The sequence below is a fragment of the Musa acuminata genome, chromosome BXJ1-4 (genome assembly GCF_036884655.1).
Source record: "Musa acuminata AAA Group cultivar baxijiao chromosome BXJ1-4, Cavendish_Baxijiao_AAA, whole genome shotgun sequence".
Lineage (NCBI taxonomy): Eukaryota > Viridiplantae > Streptophyta > Magnoliopsida > Zingiberales > Musaceae > Musa > Musa acuminata.
The window spans coordinates 2,271,830-2,296,786 of NC_088330.1; the positions used below are offsets into that span (position 1 = coordinate 2,271,830).

The 24,957-nt window shown below is 37.5% G+C and overlaps 1 protein-coding gene across 10 annotated transcripts; it reads left to right on the top strand.

The window, feature by feature from the left end:
• Nucleotides 1–6,366: 6,366 nt before the first annotated feature.
• LOC103980273 (putative glucose-6-phosphate 1-epimerase) lies at nucleotides 6,367–23,916 on the top strand. Of its 10 annotated transcripts, none has more exons than XM_065156190.1 (10): nucleotides 6,369–6,730; nucleotides 9,214–9,288; nucleotides 11,163–11,219; nucleotides 11,306–11,463; nucleotides 11,634–11,768; nucleotides 15,842–15,956; nucleotides 16,022–16,121; nucleotides 16,253–16,471; nucleotides 18,277–18,906; nucleotides 19,160–19,465. In XM_065156190.1, exons 1-8 carry the CDS (start codon nucleotides 6,638–6,640, stop codon nucleotides 16,462–16,464), a joined length of 945 nt encoding a protein of 314 aa, XP_065012262.1. In that variant the 5' UTR covers nucleotides 6,369–6,637; the 3' UTR covers nucleotides 16,465–16,471; nucleotides 18,277–18,906; nucleotides 19,160–19,465. The 10 variants fall into 10 exon arrangements, with proteins under 10 accessions (XP_018680923.2, XP_065012262.1, XP_065012267.1 ...); XM_009396609.3 differs by having other exon boundaries at nucleotides 6,372–6,730; nucleotides 15,854–15,956; XM_018825378.2 differs by lacking the exon at nucleotides 11,634–11,768 and having other exon boundaries at nucleotides 6,367–6,730; nucleotides 15,854–15,956.
• The last annotated feature ends 1,041 nt before the right edge of the window (nucleotides 23,917–24,957 follow it).

The window sequence follows — 24,957 nt, forward strand, 5'->3', positions numbered from 1 at the left end:
TAAGATCAAGAAACAGAATCAAATAGTGGAAAAGACTGCATTCTTAGCATCAAAGAACTAATCATTTTAGTTGAAGGCAGAATGCCCACTCAGGAGTTTGTACCAGATTCAATGATTGATATAAGCAGGAAGTACAGGGATTGCGTGTCGGAGCTTCTTTCTCAAAGAAAGGGGGATCCTTTGTCATCTCCGGATCAGAAAAGTCTCATCTTGCAGAAGGTTCGCACATTGGATCTATTATCTTAGGTAAAAGTTCCATTTTTATCTTGAATTCACCACAAAAGCTTCAACAGTCATCCTTGTTATCTCCTATGTCGGTCGCTAGGCTAGACGTTAAGAACGATTCGACCAGGTCCGAACTCGAATTGGTGGATGTGGGTCGTTCCCACTCGATCGGTCGAGATGCTGAACTGGAATTGAGGTGCAGGGCTGGAGCCAAAATGTCGAGTTAAAGTTGGAGCGCAGAGCTCTACCGAGGTAAGGAGCTCAGCTCAAACTACCGACGTAGAAGTTAGCGGGGAGTCCGAAGTGGGAGTGGAGTAGTCTAAGAGTCCAAGGAGAACAGAGAGCAAACGCGAGATCAAAAAATATTTTCCGTCGATTAGTTGACAATGTGGTGGATTTGGTATGACGGATCTTATCGTTTTGTGTCGTGTTGATGTCTATATATCAAGTTGGAAATGGATGATTTTTTCCTTCACCAATCTCAGAATTGGATTTTTATGCATTGTTGACTCGGTAAGAGAAGAGAATTCATGGATTTAAGTGGCTGGCAAAGAGATGTCCAATCAAAAGCAATGAGGAAAGAAGAGATGAAAGCAAGACCGACAGTCGAAACCAATAGCTACCCATCGCTTTCCTCCAAAAGCCAACGGAGAAGAAGAGCATATCTGTCATTTAAGGCTCCGAACTCATAAAACAAGCCCAAGAAAACCTTTTGTGTTCTCAACCGCTGAAGTGGAGGGGGAGCTTAATTTAATGAGACGCCATGTCTGTCTGCTCCCCTGTATCTGCAGTTCCACTGTCTCCTCTTCTACCGCTCACTAGACGTAAAACAATTCTCCCTCTTTTCTGTGCAACTATAGAAATCTGATCACATTGAATGCATGGTCCGGTAACATGGCGAGGCAGAATCTACATGGCTGGTGGAGAGAGAGAGAGAGAGGATGCACTGAGGAAAGAATCAGGCATTGGATCTGAAGAAGCTGTCATTTGGGTTGTAGTTCTGGGAAGACCTGTGATGGGAGATTCTGTGTCTCCAATCTGTACAGTCTGGATATGGATTTCAAGGCAAGGGAGCTCATATGGCTTATGATTCTGTCCCAGTCAAAGTTCTTTATCACAAAAATAGATCAAGAAACTTGTGTCAGAATGTTGAACAGGGAAAAAAAATGTACATAGATCCAGACAACCACATGAAAGAGTTAGATAGATAGATAGAGAGAGAGAGAGAGAGAGAGCATGGAGTTGATGATTCAACTTGTTTAACTTAGTCTTATTAGTCATGATAGGAAGTTGTTTCCTGTATCAATGATAGTGTGCATCACCTTGTTGCTGAAGGATACATTGAGGAATTATTGATTGTAATAAGCCTGCAGGTGGCCGGATTAAAATCAACCAGACTGCTAAGTTAGCTAATCAAGCAAGAACATATACAAGTACACTGTGTTTGGGGAGTGTGTGTTCTCTCTCAGCTTTTGAATATATTGGTTTTCTATGCCTTTGGCATTGGATGTATCCATTTATTTAAGTAATATATTTTTTTTTTCTTATAAAAAGAATCATTATAAGAACTTATGATGAGAATAGTTACAATAAGAATTATGTGGGAGACTTTGAGAAGTTAAAGTAGTCTATGTTTAGTGCTTGCACTATTTAATGTTGGGATTAATATATATTTTGAGAGTGCAGTGTGAGGACAAGAAATTCTAATACATTAAGTCTTCGTGAAGAAAAAAATTCCTGATGATTAAGATTTGATTCTTCTATATATATATATATTTTTTTTTATATGAGAGGGTATAGGAGATTGTGGCTAGTGAAAATAATTGAAAGATCTTGTAATTGATTTAAAAATTTTAATATTTCCCATAAAATAAATAGGAGTTCTTATGATACGTTCTTAATTATTCCTTTTTGTTTTCATATTCTTCTCTCCACATTTTAGTATCGTAATAAATGCAACAAAAGCAGATCTACCAACATATTTTACTCGCACTATTGCCTTGAAGTAAAAGCATAGTATTTTCTTTTCCTCGAGTTATTGTTGTTTATTGTTGCCCACATATCATACAAAATATTTATAGCCAAGTTATAATATCTCCCGAGTCACATGCAATACAACCAAACAAAGAAGTAATCTACCAATTTGGTCGATGTATGCATGAACACTATCGATGATGCCGAGCGTCAAGGAACAAAACTATGTTTGAATCGTCTCCATATTCTATGTCGTCGCACGTGAAATGAATATTGACGCAACATGCAATCTGCTGCATGCATGATTTGGTGTTATATAATACATAGTATTCGGGGTAAATGATGAAGATGATATTTAATCTGATGTTGTATACATAGTATATCCTGTAGTGTCAGCACCGATCATAGAACACATCCAATTGTGCATCTACCGTCCATCCCTTCACAGTTGGCTGTGTTACAGTCAAACGTGATATTATGGTGAGATATGAAATCAAATTGAATGTTCGTAATCTACAGACACCAAGCAATTAAAGGTGGTTGACATACCTCAGCCAATCTCCTTGCCAACGTTGCCGGAACTGAAGCTCTATCAAATTGATGTCACCAGCGGATGTTGCGGCCTTAATGGATTAGATTACGTGGGGTTGGACAAGCTGTCGCGTCATCGGTCATAAATGGGCTAAGACAAGTCATGTGGGTGTGATACGACGGCATCATGCGCTGGTACTTGGTTGCATATCAAGTGTTTTGTCCTCAGGCAGCGGGCCGGTTTCATGAGGTCACCCGCCACCCCTTCAATGAATGAGATTGCTGTCACAGAGAGTATATATATGGATATCACGACGAGGGTTGACCCACCGTGAAGACAAGTGCTGCCATGTGAAGGACGGATGTGGAAGCAGCTGATTTGGGCAGCCACTGAGTTGCAGGTGAAGTCATCAGGCACTTGAGTTGTTCAAAGGACATACTTTGTTGCCATGTCCCACGTTATTTTGGCAGTCATGCACCAAAGTTGGTGAATGGTGAGTGAAAATGTCAGCATTTATTTGCACCAGTACGTGGCTTACATAGATTGATGTGTACGTCTCTGATGCCAGATGTACAAGGAGACTTTTACCGTGTGAAAAATGGACTCGAACAACACGGATGCATCATATCATATCAGTATCATTCATTCATTCATTCAAATATGATCGGATCTACTCATAATAAAAGTGGTCCTAAGGCAGGTGGAACCTACTCGTTTATATACGTGGGGAAATCCTAAATTCTGTAGGACTCTTAAACATAAAAAAAACTTCACCCCTCACATCAGTGACCTCTGATCCAGAGTTTTATACGTACAACTATTCATTTTACCTCACACATATATCTTCGTATAGTTAAAAAAATTTTATCTGTTATTATTCTACACATACTAATCATCGTTCATGAATCCGATCAAATTAGATCTTATGAAGAAATGATTAAAAGGTTAGGTGATCGTCATGATAGATAGATAGAGATGAACTGAGTACTTAAAACGCAATTCAAAGAAACACTAATGGAACAATTGACCAATTCATAATCATATAATATTATGAGTGGCTGTCAAAGGGAGGAGACAAAATAACATGAGGTTATTGAAGGGATAGAGACTGAGGTGTGAGAGGGTGTTTAGAAAGCTAAGGCTAAAGATTCTTGTGGGAACACATCAGTTCCCACCATCCATGAATCTGATTTGACTCATGAGATATAAGAACTAGATGACAGGATTGTAATGAGGAAAAGGAATCAGAATGCCCCCATTCATGTCCTGGTCCACTTGTTACTAAATTATAGTTTCTCTATCTATCCCATATAATGTCTGTCTGGACTCTCATCTTCCTTATAATAATTTTTCTTTCTTGAGATTGAAAACACACAACAAAGTTATGGTTATTATGCCTCTGAGGCTGTCCAAAGGCTGCATGGGTTGGGCTAACTTGATTGCCCCCGTTAACACCCAACATAATCCAATGCATGGAATAGTTGATCATGGTCTAAAATGGTTAAACCAAAATTATCAGTAAGAATCAAAGCAACATCTGACTTAACAGTCACTGGGTTTTTTCCATTGTAGGCAATTTATTCCCTTATTACCTCACCAATTTCTATCATGAACATTGGTTGACATGCAATCCAGAGGCAAAAGAAGCTGACAACGAGTTTTCTTTCTGGTTCATATCAGTGCACAAAGGTAACCCTCCATCTTATCTACTTCCTAGAATGAACACAGGGTTAGACTAATCATGTCATGTCAGCAATAAAAAACCAAGATAAGAATTGTATGGACTTGCTTGCCTATGAAACCACCAGTAACAATTGTCCTACAGAGAATCAGTAGTCATGTAGTATAAGTTGGTTTGAATCTACAAGTAATGAGAGCTAAATTAAATATAGATGGTCTTTGGTTATACTCCAATTCTTATATTTTAATGGTTGCACAAGTGCTATATGTACAGATGAATGAGATAAAGACAAGTTTATAGCATAGCATACACGGTGAGAAGCTTGCGACATCGAGTCTAGCCTTATCATCAAGTATCATCAAGTGCTATGTAGAACTTGGCCAAACAATACTATTCCCTAAGAACTAATATTTGGTTGACAACATTGCACAAGAGATTGGTCATGTCTCAAGATCATCACCTCAAATTAGTAAATCATCTCGAAGAAGGCCTCTTGTAATCTTTTCTAGGAGGCTTGCGTGATTAGTATTCCTCAAACAATCCCGAGGTATATCCCATCCTCACCAGCAGTAGCATCCTATCTGCCGTTGCAAATACGAAGAGATCAATTAACTACATTAATTAAACCACTCAATGAATCCAAAGCACAATACCGAGAAAAAAAATGATTAAAAAAGGTCGATAATGGAAAACAAATGCAATCATATATAAGATTATCGAATCAGGCACAACAAATCCGTAGGTGAGGAACTTGAACCAAACTCGCGCAGCAACTATCAAGAAAACAAAAACAACAAAACGAGAAAAAGATCCATCTATCCACTGACGAAATGAGATGAGGGTCAAATCAAACCTCGAACAAGCACGTCTTTAAGAATTACCTTACTAAGATCTCACACCTTTGTATATGGTCAATCAAATCTTATGTAGTTAGTTAGATTCTTTAGTATATTTATTCTTAGACTTAAAAAATTTACATTGAATTTTCATAAGAAAAATTTTCTTCTTCCATAAAAAAAAACTTGAAATCACATGTTTTTTTTTTTATTACAAATCAAATAGACAAAGCTTTTTAACGATATATGACTCACCTCTAAACTTCTTATCAATAAGATCAATTTAGTACGTGAAGTTTGGGAAGGATCGGATTCAAAATGACAAAGTATAATATGCTTTGATACTAATTTGATATTAACCGATGTATTTAAATTTTAACTAAAATATAAAGACTTTGATCAAGAAAGATATATTCCGAAATGTTACTAAGAGCGAGGGGATATCACTCCAGGTTAGATGTCACTCAAGACAGTTATGCAAATCTTGATAGGTTAAGAAGGATTTATTAATTTTATGAATAAGCAAAACCAAACTTCTTTTCCATTTTTATAATATATATATATATATATATATATCTTAAAGGATATAATTGAGTATCTACAATAATAATAATAATAATAATAATAATAATAATAATAAACACATTTCAACTAGAATATATGTTGCCAAGTAATTAACACACTACTTACTAAAAAAAATTATTAAGAGCAGTAAAAATAATTTAAAAATAACAACTAAGATTCCAAAATATAATATATTAACTGTGATATAAAATTAAATTATTCCCTGGTATCAATTAGACTATTGGGTCGAGTGTTCGTTGGTTAAGCTTTTGTTTATCTTATTAAGTTTAATGCGTCATATTTTTCATGCGTAAAATTTCAAGGTATTTTTTATGAACTCTAATTTAATTTGCACGTCAAATAATAAATGAAATAAAAATTAACAAAAAGGGGACAAATAAATGGACGACTTGCGTTTTGCTCCATCAATTTTCTATCCATCAAGAAGGGGACGAAAATATCAGTGCACGTGGACGGTCGTCATCGATCCTGCAGAAAACTTAAGCAAGCGAATAATCCGATAAAGAAGCTGTTGCCCTCGACGTAACGGCCCGGACAAAGAAGAGGACACGTCATCGCTTCAACTCGCCTCCTCCCTCCGTCTCGTCTCTTCCCATAAATGCAGAGAGCGAGCTTTCCGCAGCCTGTCAATGCCGCATTAATTTCTTAAGCTTGTTTGCTTTGCTTCGCTTCTCGGAAAGGAAGCCTTCGCCAAATCTTCTTACTGATTCGAGGGTTTGGAGGAGGAGGCGAGACGAGAGAGAGAAAACGGAAGCATGCGAGGGAGACCGCTTTAGGGAATAGGAGGGTTATGGGATTTTGGCGATGTCGGACGAGAAGCCGCCGGTAGAGATCTGCAAGGGCGTGAATGACCTCGACAAGGTGGTGCTTAGGGGCCTCCGCGGGAGCTCGGCAGAGGTCCGATCTCTCCTCCCTTTCCCTCTCTCTGGATCGGTTGATCTTCGCCCTGTTTTCGTTCCTTTTGACGTTTCCGTCGATGATTGAAATGCTAATTCGGTTCGAGATTGTTGCCTGCAAAATCCTTGCGATCGGAATAAATTTCGCTTTTGTTTACCATATGTTTGGTCAATTCTCTAAATGATCTTGTTATTTCCTTCCTATTTCTTCATTTTTTTGGTGGCAACTTGTCCTGGATAGCGCGATAATTGGATTCATTCCCGTGTTTTATGTCGCACCTGGGCGTTACTTGTAGAAAAACAGAAACAGTTGCAAGATTTATTGGTGACACGAGGGTAGATTAGTTTTGGGTGGTTTTGCAGCTGTTTTGCATAGTCTATTGGCCATTCTCTTCACAAATATAAGAATGCACCAATAAGGTCTCCTTCTCATTTTTAGTCAATAGTATAGGAGAATGCACCAATGAGGTCTCCTTCTCAGTTGTTTCAACAGAAGATTCGGATGCAGTTTCAAGATCAGAATAAGGATTAGAATTAGAATAAGGATATGAAGCCGAATCTCCTCTCTTTTCTACTGCTGAGGTGTTGTCTCCAGGGTGGTATAATTATCATGTGATGGTGTTGCTATTGTTGTTGCTGCACATTTGATGTACGGTTATGATCTCTTCAACAAGCGCCTCAGTGTGATGATTCATTTTCCTTAAAGAGAATTTTAGTTCTCTCGTAGAAAATCTTGAGGTAATTCATATTTATCTTTTCAAAGCATTGAAAGAAGACTAGATGTGAAGAACTACTCTCTGGAAGAAGACATGCTTTCTGGAAGTAGGTGTAGTGTGGCCTTGTGAAAGCTGCACTCCTTCTAACAATTCGTGCAGAAATATCTTGGGAACATCTATGATATCCATAATTTTAGGGTTACGGAGTGAACTTATGCTGCAAATAGGGGGAAGAGAATGCACCTCGAAATATTTCTATAGGTCACTAACTATAGTGCAAGCAAAATTATGAGAAAATATTAGATGAGATGCTATTATTACATGATTTGTAAATTTTAAGCTATGGTATTATGAGCAAATTATCTACAGATAGAAATTCTTTGTGCCTATCACTCTTATGCATTGGTATTTAGATGTGTACTTTTGTACTGAAAGTGAAGTACTCATTAACCTTTTCAAGCATTGATCAATAAGATGTAGTGTAGGGTGTTGGATGATGCTCATGAGTTTTTACATTGTTGCAGGCTGTTCAGTTTTGTCTAACTTTGCAAACATTTTATTGTACCTCTAAGCCACCAGTTCTGTTTACAGAGAGGGGTTGGGTTGATATCTGGAGAGTTGCGTTTTAGCCGGTCGATATGCTTCTTGTCGCAATAGAATAATCTCAAGTACCGGCCAGACTGTTGCAACTTGACTTCTAGAATTGCCACCACCTTGAAATTGGAAGTGAAATACATCACCTATGTATTTTGGTTTAAATTTTTTTTAAAATCATACATGTACTGTTTCTCAAAAGTGATTGCTCCTGTAAAGTTCATTTATTCCTATGGGCATAATGATTGCAAATCTGATTATTTTTTGTATAAAATAGAAACTTGACAGTTAATATTTGTCTTTCAGCACATGCCAAATAAGCAAAGAGTTCTTTTCATGTGAAGAAGCTGATACATATAAAGTCAGAGAAATTTGTGCATCACTGAGTGATACACACAAGTCCACATAACAGGATAAGCTTGGACTCTTCCTGTAAAAATAGTGCACAGCATGATTTGATTCCTTGTTGTAGAGGACATTTGTGGAAATATTAGATTTAGCGGGTAATACACTCATTCCAGAGTTACATATACAAAAACAATAAGAAAAGACAAGTTTTAACTTTTAGCTCCTGTGGATATGCTTGTTTTGATCATAGAATCATCTTATGTATTGGACAGACTGTTGCATCTTGACTTCTAGATTTGTCACCACCTTGAAATTGGAAGTGAAATATACAACACTTATGTATTTTGGTTTTAAAAATTATAAAAAAAAATTATGTATCTATCTTTTATTGAATGTTATTTCTTCTGTAAAGTTCAGTTATTCTTACGGGCACAACGATTATGAATCTGATTATACTGTTGTATAAAATAGAAACTTGATAGTTAACAGTTGTCTTTCAGCACATAGCAAACAATCAAATAGTACCTTTCATGTGAAAAAGCTGATACATATAAAAAGTCAGGGAAATTTGTGCATGACACTGAGTGGTACACAACACATCCACATAATAAGAGAATGGTGGACTCTTCCTATACAAATAGCCCACAACAAGATTTGATTCCTTCCTTTGAAGGGCATTTGTGGAAATATAATATTTAGAGTGTAATACACCCATTTCAGAGTTACATACACAAAAAAAAGAAAAGACAGGTTTAAATTCTTAACTTTATATATTGATGATGTTGCATTTTTGGATGATTATTTATTCCCTTTTATTTATTTGCAGGTGTATTTATATGGGTGTCATGTAACATCTTGGAAAAATAACCATGATGAGGAGTTGCTTTTTCTCAGCAGTAAGGTACCAGAACTGTTTGCAAAACATAAAAAATTTCAAACATATAGTTTCTTTATCCTCATGGTCAATAATTCTTGTTAATGATAACGAGATTAAGGAAAGATAAAAAAATTATTTTAATAAATTATTTAATAATTATTCCATGTAGAATTTAGATTTAACGATAAATAATAGTAGTAAATTTATTCATAAAACCAGAGCTAATGTTTGGACCTCTCTCTCATTATGGGTGTACCTTGAGGTGGTTGCTATTTGTTTGAAGGCATCACTTTGTAATGTTTCTCTAAGTCAGTCTAGAAGAATGAAGCTGTATATCTTACTTGTACAAAATGATTATTAGAACAATATTAATTTGATTGTATGCATGTACCAAAATCAGTATTGGGTTTGGGATTGAGAAAGAGTATTGGTTGACTTGGATCATGTGGAACTGGATCAGCTAAGAGTTAAATAAAAACTATGAAAAATGATGAAATATCAAAACAATAGATAATTTAAAATAAACTTTTGAGATATAGTTTCTATTACTTTTATCATGATCTCTAACTTTTGAAAAGGAAATTTGGAAACAAAATATAATGATAATAAAAAAAGGAGAATGAGTTTATTAAAAAATAACAATGAGATTTATTCAATTATAACTAGTTATAATGTACCATTTTCTATGGTTGGATACATGAATCCTCTCCTGCCATTGATCTCAGTACTATCTAGTTAAATTGAGAGCATTTAAATCTCTTTCTATGGTAAAAGTCTATTAGGTCTCCCTTTATATTTGCTCACCCACCAATACAAAATATTGGTATAGTAATACAAAAATATTAATCTTATCATACAAAAATATTATTGTAGTAAATAACTATTATGTTATATCCCACAAAAGGCCCAAGACTTATTCATCTACAACTTGATACTGATGAACTCCACTACAACCTTGATACATTATCATCATGGAGGTTAAAGTATTAGGAAATGTAGAAATACATATAGAAAAATCATTTTTTCAAGATAGTGCTCTCTTTATTTGAGATAATCATGACTCCCATGTTTCTTCTCTTTAATGTGACCTTTATCTTCGTCAAGTGAATGCAGACTCTTCTCCACTCAGTTTTCTTCTCTCGATATCCTTTGTTCTCTGTGTTATATTGGTGGATAGCAAATATTGCAACAATAATGGCAAATAGTAAATGTGATGGTTGTAACGAATAATGGACTTAATAGTAGCATCATTCCCTCTATTTTATTATCGCAATCATAGATTTTTTTCCCCTTCCATCTTAGCTATCCTATTCTTCTGCTTACCCTCTTTCCACTCCTCCCTCTTTTTTTTCTTCTTTTGAGATAGTCACATCAACTAGAATGGGCAAAAATCAGCCAAGTCTTGTTGAAGTTCGATCTAGTTTGCTGATTTCGACCATAAGGCTAAGAACTCGACCCTTGGGAGGTTAGTGACTTGGATCAAGTAATGTTAACCACACCATGAACTATGAAATCCATAATAACTTGCTAAGTTTCTGCCATTTTATGTATTCAATATTCAATCGGCAGCACTGAATACCATACCAGGTAACTATTTGATTGTGTAACATAAATCACAATTTTGATTTTTCTTCATCAGTGTTTATGTAGGCTATATTTCCCTACTGTAATCAATCTTTCTTGTCTTGTTTGTTGCCAAAGTCAATTATTTGCCTATGATCAATCTTGCTCATTAGTTTTTTACAGTTAGGTGCCCTGATTGTTTTCATCATGTCTCTTCTTCAAATGCCAAACTGAGTCCCACAATCTGGGTTTACTGTTCCTGTTTTGACATGCATATGATGTCTTCCTTTTTGATGATCATATTTTTGTCATGTTTTAAAATTTTTTTTTTGTAGGCTATATTCAAGCCTCCAAAAGCTATACGTGGGGGCATCCCGATATGCTTTCCACAAGTATGACATTCTCCTTATCATATTCTTTTTTTTTTACTTTTGCTGGGTTTATTTATGTTTCATCACCTAATTTAATAAAAATGCAGTTTGGAAGCCATGGAAATCTTGAACAGCATGGGTTTGTAAGGAATAGGTTTTGGAGTATTGATAGTAGCCCTCCTCCTCCTACAGTTAGCTGCAATAAAGCTTTCGTCGATTTGATCTTTAAACCAAGTGAAGAAGATCTCAAGATATGGCCTTATAGGTATACTAGCTAGTCAATGTACACAAATCCTTTATTATATTTGAGCTGTAAAATGTATCAAAATTTTCTTGCTTTTTTACTACTGTCATGACTGTTAATAGATTTTTTAAGCTAAAATAATTCTAAAAAAATTTAAGCTTGGTGGAAGTTTTTGCTACCTGCTTTTGCAGTTATGAATTTCGTCTAAGGATTACCATAGGACCTGGAGGAGATCTAATGCTGACATCACGGATAAAAAATACTGATGGAAGGCCATTCTCCTTCACATTTGCCTACCGCACTTACTTTTCCATATCTGATATTAGGTAATATAAATAACTTTGAATTTGGTTTGGTACTCAAATATCTCATGCTGCCCTATTAAAATTTTAGATATGATTTCTCTGGTTTTTTACATATATCTAGTTTCCACTTTTCAGTGTATAATTGCTGCAGATTCTCCATGATTTCTTTAAATATTCATAATCATCATAAGGTTTCTATCCAACACTTTATTTATAATAATCAATTTGAAAATACTCCAGACCATAATTCTATATTCCTGACCAAAATCCTTTTTTTGGCTGGATAATCATCTAGGCATAGTGTTAAAATGTACTGATGCCAATTAAATTCATACAATAGTATTAGGCCAAGCTATCTGTTTTGGTTGCATATAATAAGACACTGTAGCATGACTTAAACAGATGTTGCAGATGTCAGCCTGTATTGACCATAGATGTATGAGATGCTCTTTGTAGCAGGTAGTGTTGTTTGGACCAGCATTTGCCATTTGGGATACTGGACCCATCTTGAATATTTGTTGGGCCAGTATGTACCGGTGTACACATGGTACACTGGTAAGTTCCAGCATTTTGGAGACGAAGAAAAGAGGGAGAAGTGGAAGGGACGATGGAGGAAAGAGGAAGAAAGAGAGAAGAAGAGGAAGCGACGGAGGAGGGAGGAAGAGGAGAAGAAACATACCTGAGTAGTGACTAGGGCAAATAACTTGCGTGGTGGTGTTCAGCTAGGTTACAGCAAACTGAGGTCGTCAGTAGCTGCCTGCGTGAGAAGCATTGATCTCAGCATCAGTTGCGTGGCAGTGTGCAGCATCCATCGCAGCAAGCGGAGGTTGTGGTGGTGAGAAGTCGTAGGCTTGTAGCATCGATCGCATGAGAAGTGAAGGCAACGCGGAAGTGGGATTTAGGGTTTCCCGCTTCCCTTTTATATGTCAAATCGGACTGGGGTGAGCCCGCATATCGGTCAGTGCTCAGACCGATACGTGCTGCACATTTTGTTCCAGTCCAAGCGAAATGGTAATCATTGGTTTGAACACTCTTTAAATGTCAATCGGTTGTTAGTTGGATCAGAGACTGTCCAAACCTTGTCCATTTAGTAAGTGTCAATTGGTTGTTCGAGTTGCTTCTGGTCAGGAATGATAACTGCTTTCTTACAGACATTTGTTGAATATGAAAAACCTACTGATGGCACAATTTGACCTGTTTAAGTGACTTGAAGAAGTCAGCCAAGATATGATGCATATATGTTCTAAATCAATTTTATTCAGTTGATTGGGATCCAGTGTTACCTGGACATGTTCAGTCTCAGATTGTCACATATTCTTGTGTCATAGAGATGTGCCTGGACATGTGCTGGACACCCTAATGGCACATCTCTGAGAGGAAGAATAGGAGGGAGAAGGAAGAAAGAGGATAGGCACCTACTTAGCCAGTCGCTCTGCTGCTGTATTGATGCATCTGCTGAGAGATTTTTTTTTGTGGCATCCCCTCATGCCTATTGCCCCTCCTGCTTTATGCAAGTATGCTATGTATGTGGTGTGTTATCCATGACCTATAAGCATAGAAATGCTTTAAATCTCTACAAGGGAAGCCACAAACAATCTTGCCATCAATCATACACCTGAGCATGTGTATTGCACCACTTCCCATGATTAATGGCACATTTTATGCACACTGTTTTTTTAGGTATGATTTTATGGGTGTTTAAAGCACTGTGCAAGGCTACAAGTGTAGGCTAAAATAAACAAGTAGATAGAAAACAAAATGGGGAAGATATAATAAAATATGTTGGTGAAGTTCTTTATTAACCTGAAGTGTGCATTGATTCAAGAAAATAAAATGGCCTATACATTTCTAAATAAAAATAATAATATTTTAATGTTAAGAAAATTATATAGTTGTGTATATCATTTTCTAAAACTTTTAGTATTGGATTCGCATATTGTTGTCTAGGGAATATTAATCGAATCTGATTAGCCAAATTAAATTATGATCAGGTTTGTGTAGAGCTGTTTATAGCCAAATTCATTAAAGGTCAACCTGAAGGTTAATTTCTCTTCCATCTTGTGTCAAGTTGGTGGATTGCATTGTGATGCTACCTTGGTCTACTTGACATATATGCTTCAATCTTGGGCAGCAGAGAAGTTAATGAATGTAATTGCAGAATTTCTTGATCCTATAAATGAAAAAAATGATGAAACTGTCAAGTACTTTGAGTTTAATGTGTGAGATCTACAGAGAGAACAAGGTGAATAGATGATAAGCACCTGAGAGAACAGAGGAGAGGCAAGTTGATCTATCTAAATAACTTGTTGGTTTAGGTGACACCTTATTTGTGGTTTCACAAAAATAGAATAGTTTCTTCTAATGGTATAGAATTTGACTCAATTTAACAATCAAATTTTGATGATTGTTTTTGTATGATTATTTTGTCCAAAGGATTTCTACTCTTTTTGTCATATAAATAATTGTGAGTTTAATCATGGCACTATGTCCAGTTTGAAATTCTCCAGTGCTAGACTATTTCTGCAGTGGAGGAAAGGCCTTACGCCTGCAAGATATGTACCCACATTTTTGCATATTATTTGCTGCTTTTGCTGTATGCTTGGCTTCACAAGATGATCCATCCCTTCCAATTTCCAAGTCGTTATATTAAAATAGACTAATTCTTCTTAATGGCCCTTGTCCTTCTAATTTTTAAATTAAGACTTCCATGTTCTATCAAGATGTACACCTCAGGCCTGTCATAAATAGAGAGCCAAAGTTCGTAATTTCGTATTGTACCGACGTTTTGAGCTTTGCTCGATACGGTAAGGTACTGGCGTACCGAGCGATATGCCAGGATGTATTGCTCGATACATACATACATACATACATATATATAATATAAAAATATAAAAATATATAAAATAAAAAAAATACAAAAGGAGGCATACGTTGCCTCGACGACGTCGCATCCTTTTCTTCTCCTCGTTACGTCAGACTAGGAGAAGACCGCGGTCTTCTCCTCATCTACGGTGTTCGGGGAAGACGTCAAAGGTCGTAGACGTCTCCGGCCTTCGGCAAAGAACGTGGCGAAGGCCGTAGGCATCTCCAGCCTTCGGCGAAGAAGAAGCTGAGTCACAGCCTCTCCGTTACCTCCTGGATCGGGATTGTCGAGGAAGAGTGGCGTCGGATCGGGAAGTGTCGAGGTTCCCTGATTCTCCCTCTTCTTTGAGTGCCTTCTTCTTCTCCTTCAACGCTTCTTCTTCCCTCATCGTAGCCAGGCTGATACTGCCCAGTAGCGGGCGGCGACGGTCGAAATCGATCGTTACCGACCTGTTTCGGGCGATAACGATCGAAATATCGACTGTTACTGTCCGATACAGTCCCGTATCAGATGATAGGGGGCTAGATCAACGGTACCGCGAAGTAGCAGGCGATCCGCGTACTGGTCTACTGGCCGACCGGTACGTACCACCCGGTACGGGCGGTATCATTCGGTATTGTAATCCTTGCAAAGAGCTGCTGATTCTTTGTGAAAATAATTGAAACTATAAAACCTATCTTGCTTAAGCAAGATAGACTTTAATAGCTTTATGTGAAGTGAGAAACATGATTAAAAATGTTGATCTGATTAAAAGCAATTAGGTCTCTGCTGGCTAAAAGAAGTAGAATTTTAAGGAGAAATGGTTAGCTTAAGTGAAATTTACATGTAATGTCGTCTTTGACGTGCATGCATATCTTGTTAAATCCTCCAGCTAGCACAGTATGTAATATAAAACACTGGGCCCTTACCTGCACAGTGTCATAATGCCAAGGCCCAAATAAGATAGGACTTGATGTATGCAGCTGTGTGCTATGTCATGGTTGAATTGACATTTTTACAAGGCATATATGCAACAAGCCCCACATTTTATGCATGCTGGTAATGTAACATATCTATATTAAATCAATACTACTGGCATGATACACATCACATTAGGGCCAACACTTCAATACTTTATTCAAGTGTCTTTGCAAATTAGATTTGGTCGAGGAAGCTTATTATTTTTAGATAATGCAATATGAACTTTTGAATTTTTTTTTGTACCAACTTCTTTTTGGACCTTTATGTCAAGTAAAATTTTCAGTGAAGTGCGAATCGAAGGACTGGAGACTCTTGATTACCTTGACAATCTAAAAAGCAGGGAACGTTTCACAGAACAATGTGATGCTATTACTTTTGAATCTGAAGTAAGTACATAAGCCTGATCATGGGTTGATACATTATTTGATGCTAAAAATTCTCTTTTTGACAGGTGGATAGGATATATCTGGAGACACCAACTAAGATTGCGATTCTGGACCACGAAAAAAAGCAGACATTTGTTTTGCGAAAAGATGGGCTTCCTGATGCAGGCATGTCTAGATTGTCTTTTTGCAGTTTCACTTAATTATTGGTGTTGGGTAACCTTATAGTAGAAGTTTACCCTTTTGGATTGGATAACTTAGCTGTTGTGTTTGGTAATATATTATCATGTTTTTGTCAGTGGTATGGAATCCTTGGGAAAAAAAGGCCAAATCCATGATGGATTTTGGAGATGATGAATACAAGCATATGCTGTGTGTGGAGGCTGCAGCTATTGAAAAGGCCATCACTCTAAAGCCTCGTGAGGAATGGAAAGGAAGGATGTATCTATCTGTTGTTCCATCCTGTTATCGTAGTGGGCAACTAGCTCCTTTGAGGGTTCTTCAAGGATGAAAATCATGTATGTCCTTATCATCTAGTTTTCGGTAAACTTGTTGATATAGCTTATCAGATGAAAATAGTGTGATTTTTGCTCTAAGCTGCAATTATTTTAATTCAAGAATCTCATGGTAAAATATTCATATGGTGTTCGAGTGTGGGCGGTTACTTTGGAATCTACAGGTTAAATCTTTTCTAAGATGTTTGATATTGGAATATCACTATAATATTTACAAATGAAGTTTAATCAAACCTTTTATAGTCTCTTTTGCTAACTCCAATCATCTCCTCTGTCTCATATTCAGTTCTTTTGAATAAAAAAATATTTCAAACTCTTGTAATTAGTATATATTTTGCATTTCTCCTCATGAAAATAATATTGTCAAATTTTTAGGGCAAACACCACCACTACCAACTCTAAATCATGAGTCGGATAGTTCTTATAATGTTTTAGCTATCTTGAGGCATAAGTTATAATTCTATCATTTTGCATCAAAACACATCCTAGATCATTTTTGGATATATCATTATATACCACGAATCCTTCTGACTTATATGATACAATACAAATTGAAGCTGAAATTAATCTCTTTTTCAGTTCTTAGTCATACTTCGACTAATTTTGATTAAGGTATAATGTAATCATTGACATCGGATTGCTTATTTAGACAAAAATCAAGTGTTGGGGTGTGCTTTACTTTTGCATGCAAAGAGATTTATGATTAATTTATCTTTAATATGTCATATAGGATGGGCACAAAAAATTATAGGACACTTGGGCACCTTATTTAGTTGAGACCTAGTATTACCCTTAGCAGAGATCAATGGCAGGAATAGAACCACCCAAGTAATTAAAACCTTAGACTCGTTGTTTTTGCTAATCAAAGAAAGTCATGGAACTTACAGCATAAGTTCGTTTATTTACAAGTTTTTAACTTGTTTATTAGCATTTTACATGTTCTATAGTTATTGGAATACCGAACCTTCTTGTTTATACATGATTTATCAATAGTTAGATTATTTTTCTTTTATAATCTTGTTTTATTACTACGATATAGGCAGCTTATATCATGCATCCTTGGGATACTTTGTTCCCTTCTCTTTGAGGTTCCTGACAATTTTATCATATTTTGTCTTAGTTGATTTGTCATTATAATTTGCGTACTTTGCATAGAACTTCTGTAAATAATGTTTGCCAATTTTCGTTGTTGATTTACATAATATGTATATGTACGTCACCAATTTGGCTTGTCTTCGTAATGGATTCAGATTAACTCTTTTGACAACTACCGTGTGGGTGCATGAAAGCGAATTAATTCTTTGTTCGTCCTTTTTTTTCCCCTCCTTTTGTAGTTAAGGACTCAAGCAGATGTGTGAAAAAATAGTGTTGGATGTGGTTATCCAAATCTTGTACATCTTTTTCACCCGAGATGTCTTACTCTTGTTCTCATTGTTAATTGTTTGATGCAGCTTGTGTGCACTGCTTCAATCAACTCGGATACTGTGTTCATCATTCACATAAGCAATCTATGATCTTTAGGCATCATATTACGTATTTCATATCTTATTTGTGCCATGTATTCGACTGTTGAGCAAGAATGTTCCTCAAGCCATTTTTTTTTTCCTTTTAATGACACCATTAAACCTGGTTCTTAACTAATGCTTTCCACTTCTGCGTATCTTATATTTGCAATGCTGTGACCGAGGTAGCCCATACAAAATATGTCAGTCTTCATGGTAGTCGTGTCCCCTTAGGAAGTGTGTTACGTTGGATATTTAGATACAATCATGCCATTATAACTTCAATAACTGTTCATTTGGTATCAGGTCAGAATCAAAAGTCTTAACAATTTGACAACATCCATTTCCAGCAGCGGCGGCGCCCAATCCGAACCTTGGTCCTTCAGATCTCTCGAAGCACTCAAGTCAATTCAGAACAGTAGGTACGATGACAAACTTGTCCAAGTGAGGCTAATTCAATTCCTGTTTCCGTTGGCAAAATTTTGTCCCTCGTCCCAAACTCTCCCGCTCTCCAACACAAGACAATGTCATTTGTCGAAGTCACAACCGATGTGCGCAGCCAATCAACGAAACGGAGAACTCAGCCGCAAGCGTTCGCACCAACAACGTGCGTAAATCTCCCCAAGCTCCACAAATTCTAAATGCCCAAAAGTACTACAGTCTATAGAGACGTTAAAATAATAATAAAAAGGAGTTTGTGTAGGAAGCGAAAGAGAGAGAGAGAAAGGGGGAAACAGAAGATAGCCAGTCGAGCGACTCCTTTGGTTAGATCAAATCCCAATTCAACGCCCGGGACGAGAGAGAGTGAGGAGTATAGCAGAAGCAGCAGCAGCAGATACCGAAGGACGACGAATTGAAGGAGCTCCCGTCCGCCGCCGGCGATGAGCCCCGCAATCCAATCCAAGCGGCTTGGGCTATTACTTGGAGCTCCGTGGGGTCAGCTCAAATCCTCCTCCTCTTCTCGATTTCCCGTTTCCTTCTATGGATTCTCCTCTTCCTTCTTTTTGTGGCTCCTGCTTTGGTTTAACTGAGATTCCGTTGAGATGCGGTTGGCGCAACTGTAGATTCTGCGATCGCAGACCGCAGTTCAGATCGCCTCTTGCTTCCGTCACGGAACTGAGACGCGAAATGAGTGCTCCTTTTATGTACTGAAATGGGTTTTGGTTTTGGTTGTTTCTCATTGCCTTAGGGTTTTCGATCGCCATATCGCCATCTTTGATACTTGAGGGTTCGAATTAGTACCTCTCGGGGGTTTTCAACTCGAAGATGCCGCCTTGGTGTGGGTCTTGATCTCGCAGTGCTTTAGGGTTTTCTTGGTGGAAGATGATGTTCCTTCCTGCATTGCTTCCCCCCGTCAGGTTGGCGTTGGATGCAGATCCAGTTCTCTGTAAAACAAGGCGCAATTCCTTATCTTGAACGACACCCACAAAGAGAATAGGAAGAGGAGCAGAAGAGAATTAATTTCATCTCTTTGCGTATGGACACTATTGACTGAGAGATGAAGCCATTGGCACAACCGCAGGCGTCGTTGCAACTGCGGCATCATTCTCGGATCAACCTCAGCGTCCTGAAGTCCCAGATAGCAAAACAGCTGGGCACGAAACGAGCACAGTGCTACTTCAGCTATCTGAATGGGTTGCTATCACAGAAGTTGAGCAAGTCTGAGTTCAACAAGCTCTGCTTTGTTACTCTTGGCCCTGAGAATCTCCCCTTGCACAACCAGCTGATTGGATCGATCCTTAGGAATGCCTGTCAAGCTAAAACTCCTCCACCAATCACTCATGACAAGGGTGTGCAAAAGCCCGTAAAAGCTTCTCTGAAGAAATCAAGACAAGGAGATGATGGATTCAATTCATCGCAGACCCCAACGTCAATGCCCATCTCATCAAATGGACGTAACTTGCCTCTATCACCTTGCAGGATTACGGTTGGGTCCCAGAATTGGCATTTTAAAGACCACCAAAGCCCTCCCGAACCCCATGGGACAGCAGAGATTGCTTCCGATCAGTCTGTAGTAACTTATGATGAGGTTGTTAGCAGGGAGAATGGTGACTTGAGTTCATCCAATTTGAGAAGACTGCAGCATCAGCAGGGTGAGCCTGTGGAGCAGCTGGCAAAGAGGCCAAGGTTGGCTATGCCTTTGTTTCATGACCAGGGTTCAGTACATGGCAAGGATTTGGTTGGAAAGTCTAATGTGGAAGATAGGGATAGACTAGACCATTGGGAATGCTATAGAGAACCTCTTCGAGCCCCACTTGGCATTCCATTTTCTTCTTCAAACATTGGTGGGGCAAGAAGGTGTCTACTACCAAGAGCCAGTGCTAGCAATGGTGGTTTTGGTAGCAGCTATCATAGTGGTGAGTTATGCAATACAGAGATTTTGAAGAAACAAATGGAGAAAATGGCTGAAGCACATGGTTTGGGAGGAGTAACTATGGATTGTGTCAATCTATTGAATTATAGTTTGGATACTTATCTGAAGCGGTTAATTAGGTCATGTGTCGAGCTAGTTAGAGCAAGAACTGGGCATGAATTAATAAAGCAGACTGTCTTCAGACTGCAGCCCTATAGAAAACCCATCACTGGTACTTGGGTGGGAAATAACATCCCAACACAAATAGGAGGACCTTTGGAAGGCAGTCATGAGCTGAAAAACTGCTGCTTGATATCTATGCGGGATTTTATGGTAGCAATGGAGCTGAATCCACAGCAACTCGGAGAGGATTGGCCCTTGCTACTTGAGAAAATATGTATTTGTTCATTTGAAGAATTAGATGGATCCAGGTAAAAATTTGGTTTGTGAGAAACTGTTGGCTGAATTGCCTCAGTATCCGAGGGCTATGAGTGCCTGTATGAACACTGTATCATACCACAGCTTCAAGATACACTTTGCAAGGCTTCATGGGATCAGAGCAGAAGAATTCTGTTAGATCCTTCCAAGGAACATAGCCACAAGCAGCATCACATTCTATTTGGTTCATCCTGCCAAAGGGAAGGGACAATCCTGTTTGGCCCATATGTTGTACATTTTAGTGGTGATGAGTGGTGTCTCCAGTACTACCAGGGATCTCAAGCGTAAATGTAATTACGAAAATGGAGGATTCCGGAGGCAGTTTTGAAGGAAAGTCGTTTGTAATTTATACATATGTAAGTTCAGAGGTTTGCATTGTGTATTATCAATTGGGAGAATTGTTTGATTGGTCTCAACTATCATTTCATGGGTATTTTCTTTTTCTAATAAAAAAATTTCCTAATCATTTGGCAGTTAAATCAGTAAAATCTAACTGTGCTCCTTTTAATGTTGTTTGTTAGGGTGCTCTTTTATTAGGAGATGATGTACTCATGTAGTTCTTCTGGAAGAAATGATAACCATTTTGAGAGTTTCTTGTTTCTATTCAGTGTCGATTTTGGTTCCTTGTTAGTTAATTCAGTAAGCTGGGATAGCTGACAATCAGAAAGTGTGTGGTTGTCAGCTTTGATACGTATATGTACCATTTTGCAACTTCTCGAGGAGCAATAAGTAGATTTAAAAAAGATTTTAGGTTAATATTATCCATCGGATAAGATGTGATGACAATCAGAAAGTGCCTATGAAGACAGGTAAAGAAGCATTTGTTGAATATTTCATTTTAATGTATTTTTTTCTTTTATTTCTCCATTCCACTCTTTTATTTTTTTTATGGAGAAAGTTAAACCTGATGGATTGGAGGTTTAGTACAAAAGGGCTCCTTTAAAGTTGTATAAGGCCCCGAAAAGAAGATATCTGAGAAAGCATCCAACAGATGCAGAGGTCACTGTAGTGTAGATGTTCTTTCTGCTACAAACTGAATGCCATTTTTTATGTTGTTTTATATAGATGAGACTTGGTGGTTATTGACAAACTTCTTTCCTTCGTTTAACATGTATGCAATGTTGTTTTTCAGGTTCTGCAGGTCAGTGTTTCACCTTTTACACAGATATCCTCCCACTAGGGAAGAACTGTGTTGCATCCTGCTAGAATGTGTGACAAAGGTTAGATAACTTAAAGTACCACCGGTTCTACCATGTTTTCCTGACAAATATTATTAACTACATTTGTATACGATAGTTACTCATTGCCGCTTGTCCATTCTGTTTGGCTTTGATTTCTGTGTTGCCCTTACAGGAAACAATTAGTGCTGAAGTATTTGTAGAATCCTAAGACAAGCAGTTCAGCAGCTGATATATGGTATTATTAAAATTATTCTTAAGCTACAATATTTCAGTTGGTAGAAGCATCATCCGGTTTTATGGCAAAGTACATGATCTTTTTTGAAAGAGAGAAGCAAGGTTTAAAATTTCGGTGCCAAAGGTCTGACTAGGAGAGATAGGAGGAAGCGGAAGTGGAAGAGGAAGAGGAGGAAAGTGGTGACGACACAAATCGATAGGAGTAAAAAAAAGAAAAAAGACAAAGTTGAGCTCAGTTGCTATGTTGTAGATTATTCCGTGAAATTCTCTCTCTTATGCATAGAGAGGAAAAAACTGATACGGAGATACAGTTGGAGCTAGGAGGTTAGTAGATTGACCTGTGAATTTATCATTCTTGTGATCATTTTTCTCACTGGTCTGACATTTTGCACTTTGTCAGCTGTATCTTACTGATATAAATCACATCATCATGGTTTGTTCTGGTTAATAAGAGCTTATTTGATGACTTTGCATCTTCGTTATGATGATAATGGTTCATAATTCCATTCTTGAGTTTGTTATTTTGTCATGCAAAATCTTCATGAAAAAAGTTCTTTTTCTGCAAATGCCAGTTTCTTGTGATCCTTTTTCTAGTTCATCTCTCTTGAAATGAATATCTTCATATGATTACTACAGTTACCAAAAAAATCTCGAATAAAGTCTTCTCTCAGTTGGAAAAACTTTCCCTGGTGCTCCTGTTAGGAATTGGTGCTTTCTAGTTTTCAACGCAGAAGGTTGGCGAATGCTTTATTAGTAGAGAGCTAACATTTTAGTGGTAAGTCATTCGATGTTCTTGGAAGAAATACTTTCATATTGAATCTATTTGCATTTTTGCAAATTTTTTTTTTTTTTGGCTAAATTTTCTGATTTGGCCTGTGTGGTATCTTCCATTTCGTTCTTGTACCGGTTAATAGCTTATATTCATAATATGGTACTCTTTCTCATTGCTATTATGGATTTTTTGCATGATATGTTGTGTAAGACTAGGTCCCTAAGATGGATGTCAGTTCTTTATGATCTAGCATACGTTGAACCGTGTAATATTTTTCTGATCATTGTTGGGTAATTTAATGTGCATAAACATTTAGATCATTTACTTTAGGGTAATACAATATAACAATTTCTTTTACGAAGAGATGTTCATATCTTGATTGAACTTGGTGCACATTAGACCATGTACAAAAGCAACTAAAAGCTACTAAGCATCAAGAGATCAGGAAAAAGGTCCCACAAATCTGGGTCACCGGTGACTTCTAGGAATAATACTTTTTGATCAGTCTCAGGAACAATATCTAATATTTTTGTTAAACTTTATATGAAAGTCCTGATATATTTGTGCAAAATACATAACATGACTTGAATGAATCCATAAATAAGTTCCTTCATTTGTGCATTTACTGCATTTGTAGGTAAGATGTTTCACTTACAAAGGAGGTGATCTGCAAGAAGAAAAGGCTTCCTTAGGACAATGGAGATGCCTTGCGGATTGGGCACCAATTCTTCAGTCGAAGCCACTGATGGATGCAGGCAACATGGAAGCAATGCTTCACCAACATATTCCTCATGAAAGGAAAGAAGAGTGAGAAACCTTTCCTCCTTCAAATGCAAAATAGGTGAACATTCGGTGCACAGTGCATTGCATCTCTGAACATTTCTTAGGTGTTCCTAAGGAAATTATAAGAAGGAATTTAGCTCATGGATTAAGTTGTTTTTGAATTAATATCTCGACTGTCAATCAGCATATAAATAGTTCAGTAAACATTCAACAGCAGTAACCCATGATATCTGACATTTGACAATACTTTAACAATAATAATAATTCATAATATCCTAACTGCTTGTGATCGGTAAAATGAATTTTTTTCTGTCATATTCGTGATATTTTTAATTAAAGGGTTAACGTACCTTAGTGATTAATCCATACATCTTTAAAAATATAGCATATAAGTTTCTCCGAGTTAACAAATATTAGAGTATGTTTATATGACATATTGATTTTTAATAAATTATTAATATAATAATATGTATAATTTAAGTTAAAAAAAATTAAGACCATCATCAATAACAAGATGAGGTGTCATCGTAGAATCGATCACTATCAGCAGCATTGAGTCGTTGTTGCCTAGTAGGGCATTCTATGCACGTAGTCTCTCTCTCGTACTAACGATGAGTAAAGGAGTCTCCAGTCCTACCTTAAGTAGATGTGCGTCGATCAGTCCAACGCTAAGCACATAGTGGTCTCTTGGTCCCTCTTCCTCCTCCTAGGTATTTTCATCCTCAATGCCTCCCATTTCGTCCTCTCCTACGCCCTCCCGTGCCTATGACGTGGTAGTTCAGCTCTCTCTCACCTTCACCTTTGGTCTCTCATACCTTTGTTTTTTCACGAGAGAGGTGGCTTATAAGGTATTGTGGTACTTGTCGAGATTGGAGTAGGTGTCGTTCACGATGGCGGGCAACATTGTGGTGGCATACGCCATGGAGCTGGTGAGTGACATCCGATATATCCAGCTCATTAGCTCCATTGCGCATGCTTACCACGATGCTACCCACCACCATATACGACATTCACTCTGATTCTAACGAATATCATCATACCTTGTAAGTCATCTCCCCCGTGAAACATGATATCACGAAGACGGAAAGTAGACGAAAAGAGTGATTAAGCTGGTCCATATAGCCCTCCTGCACTCGCTCGCTCTCCCCTACCAACTTGTCAAGGAAGAGGAAGCGACAAAGGCCATAACGGCAGATGAAGGCAAAAAGGTAGAGGTAGGAGATGCT

Coding starts and splice junctions, on each gene's coding strand:
- LOC103980273 (XM_065156166.1), top strand. CDS start 19,469: ATGAAGCCATTGGCACAACCGCAGGCGTCGTTGCAACTGCGGCATCAT.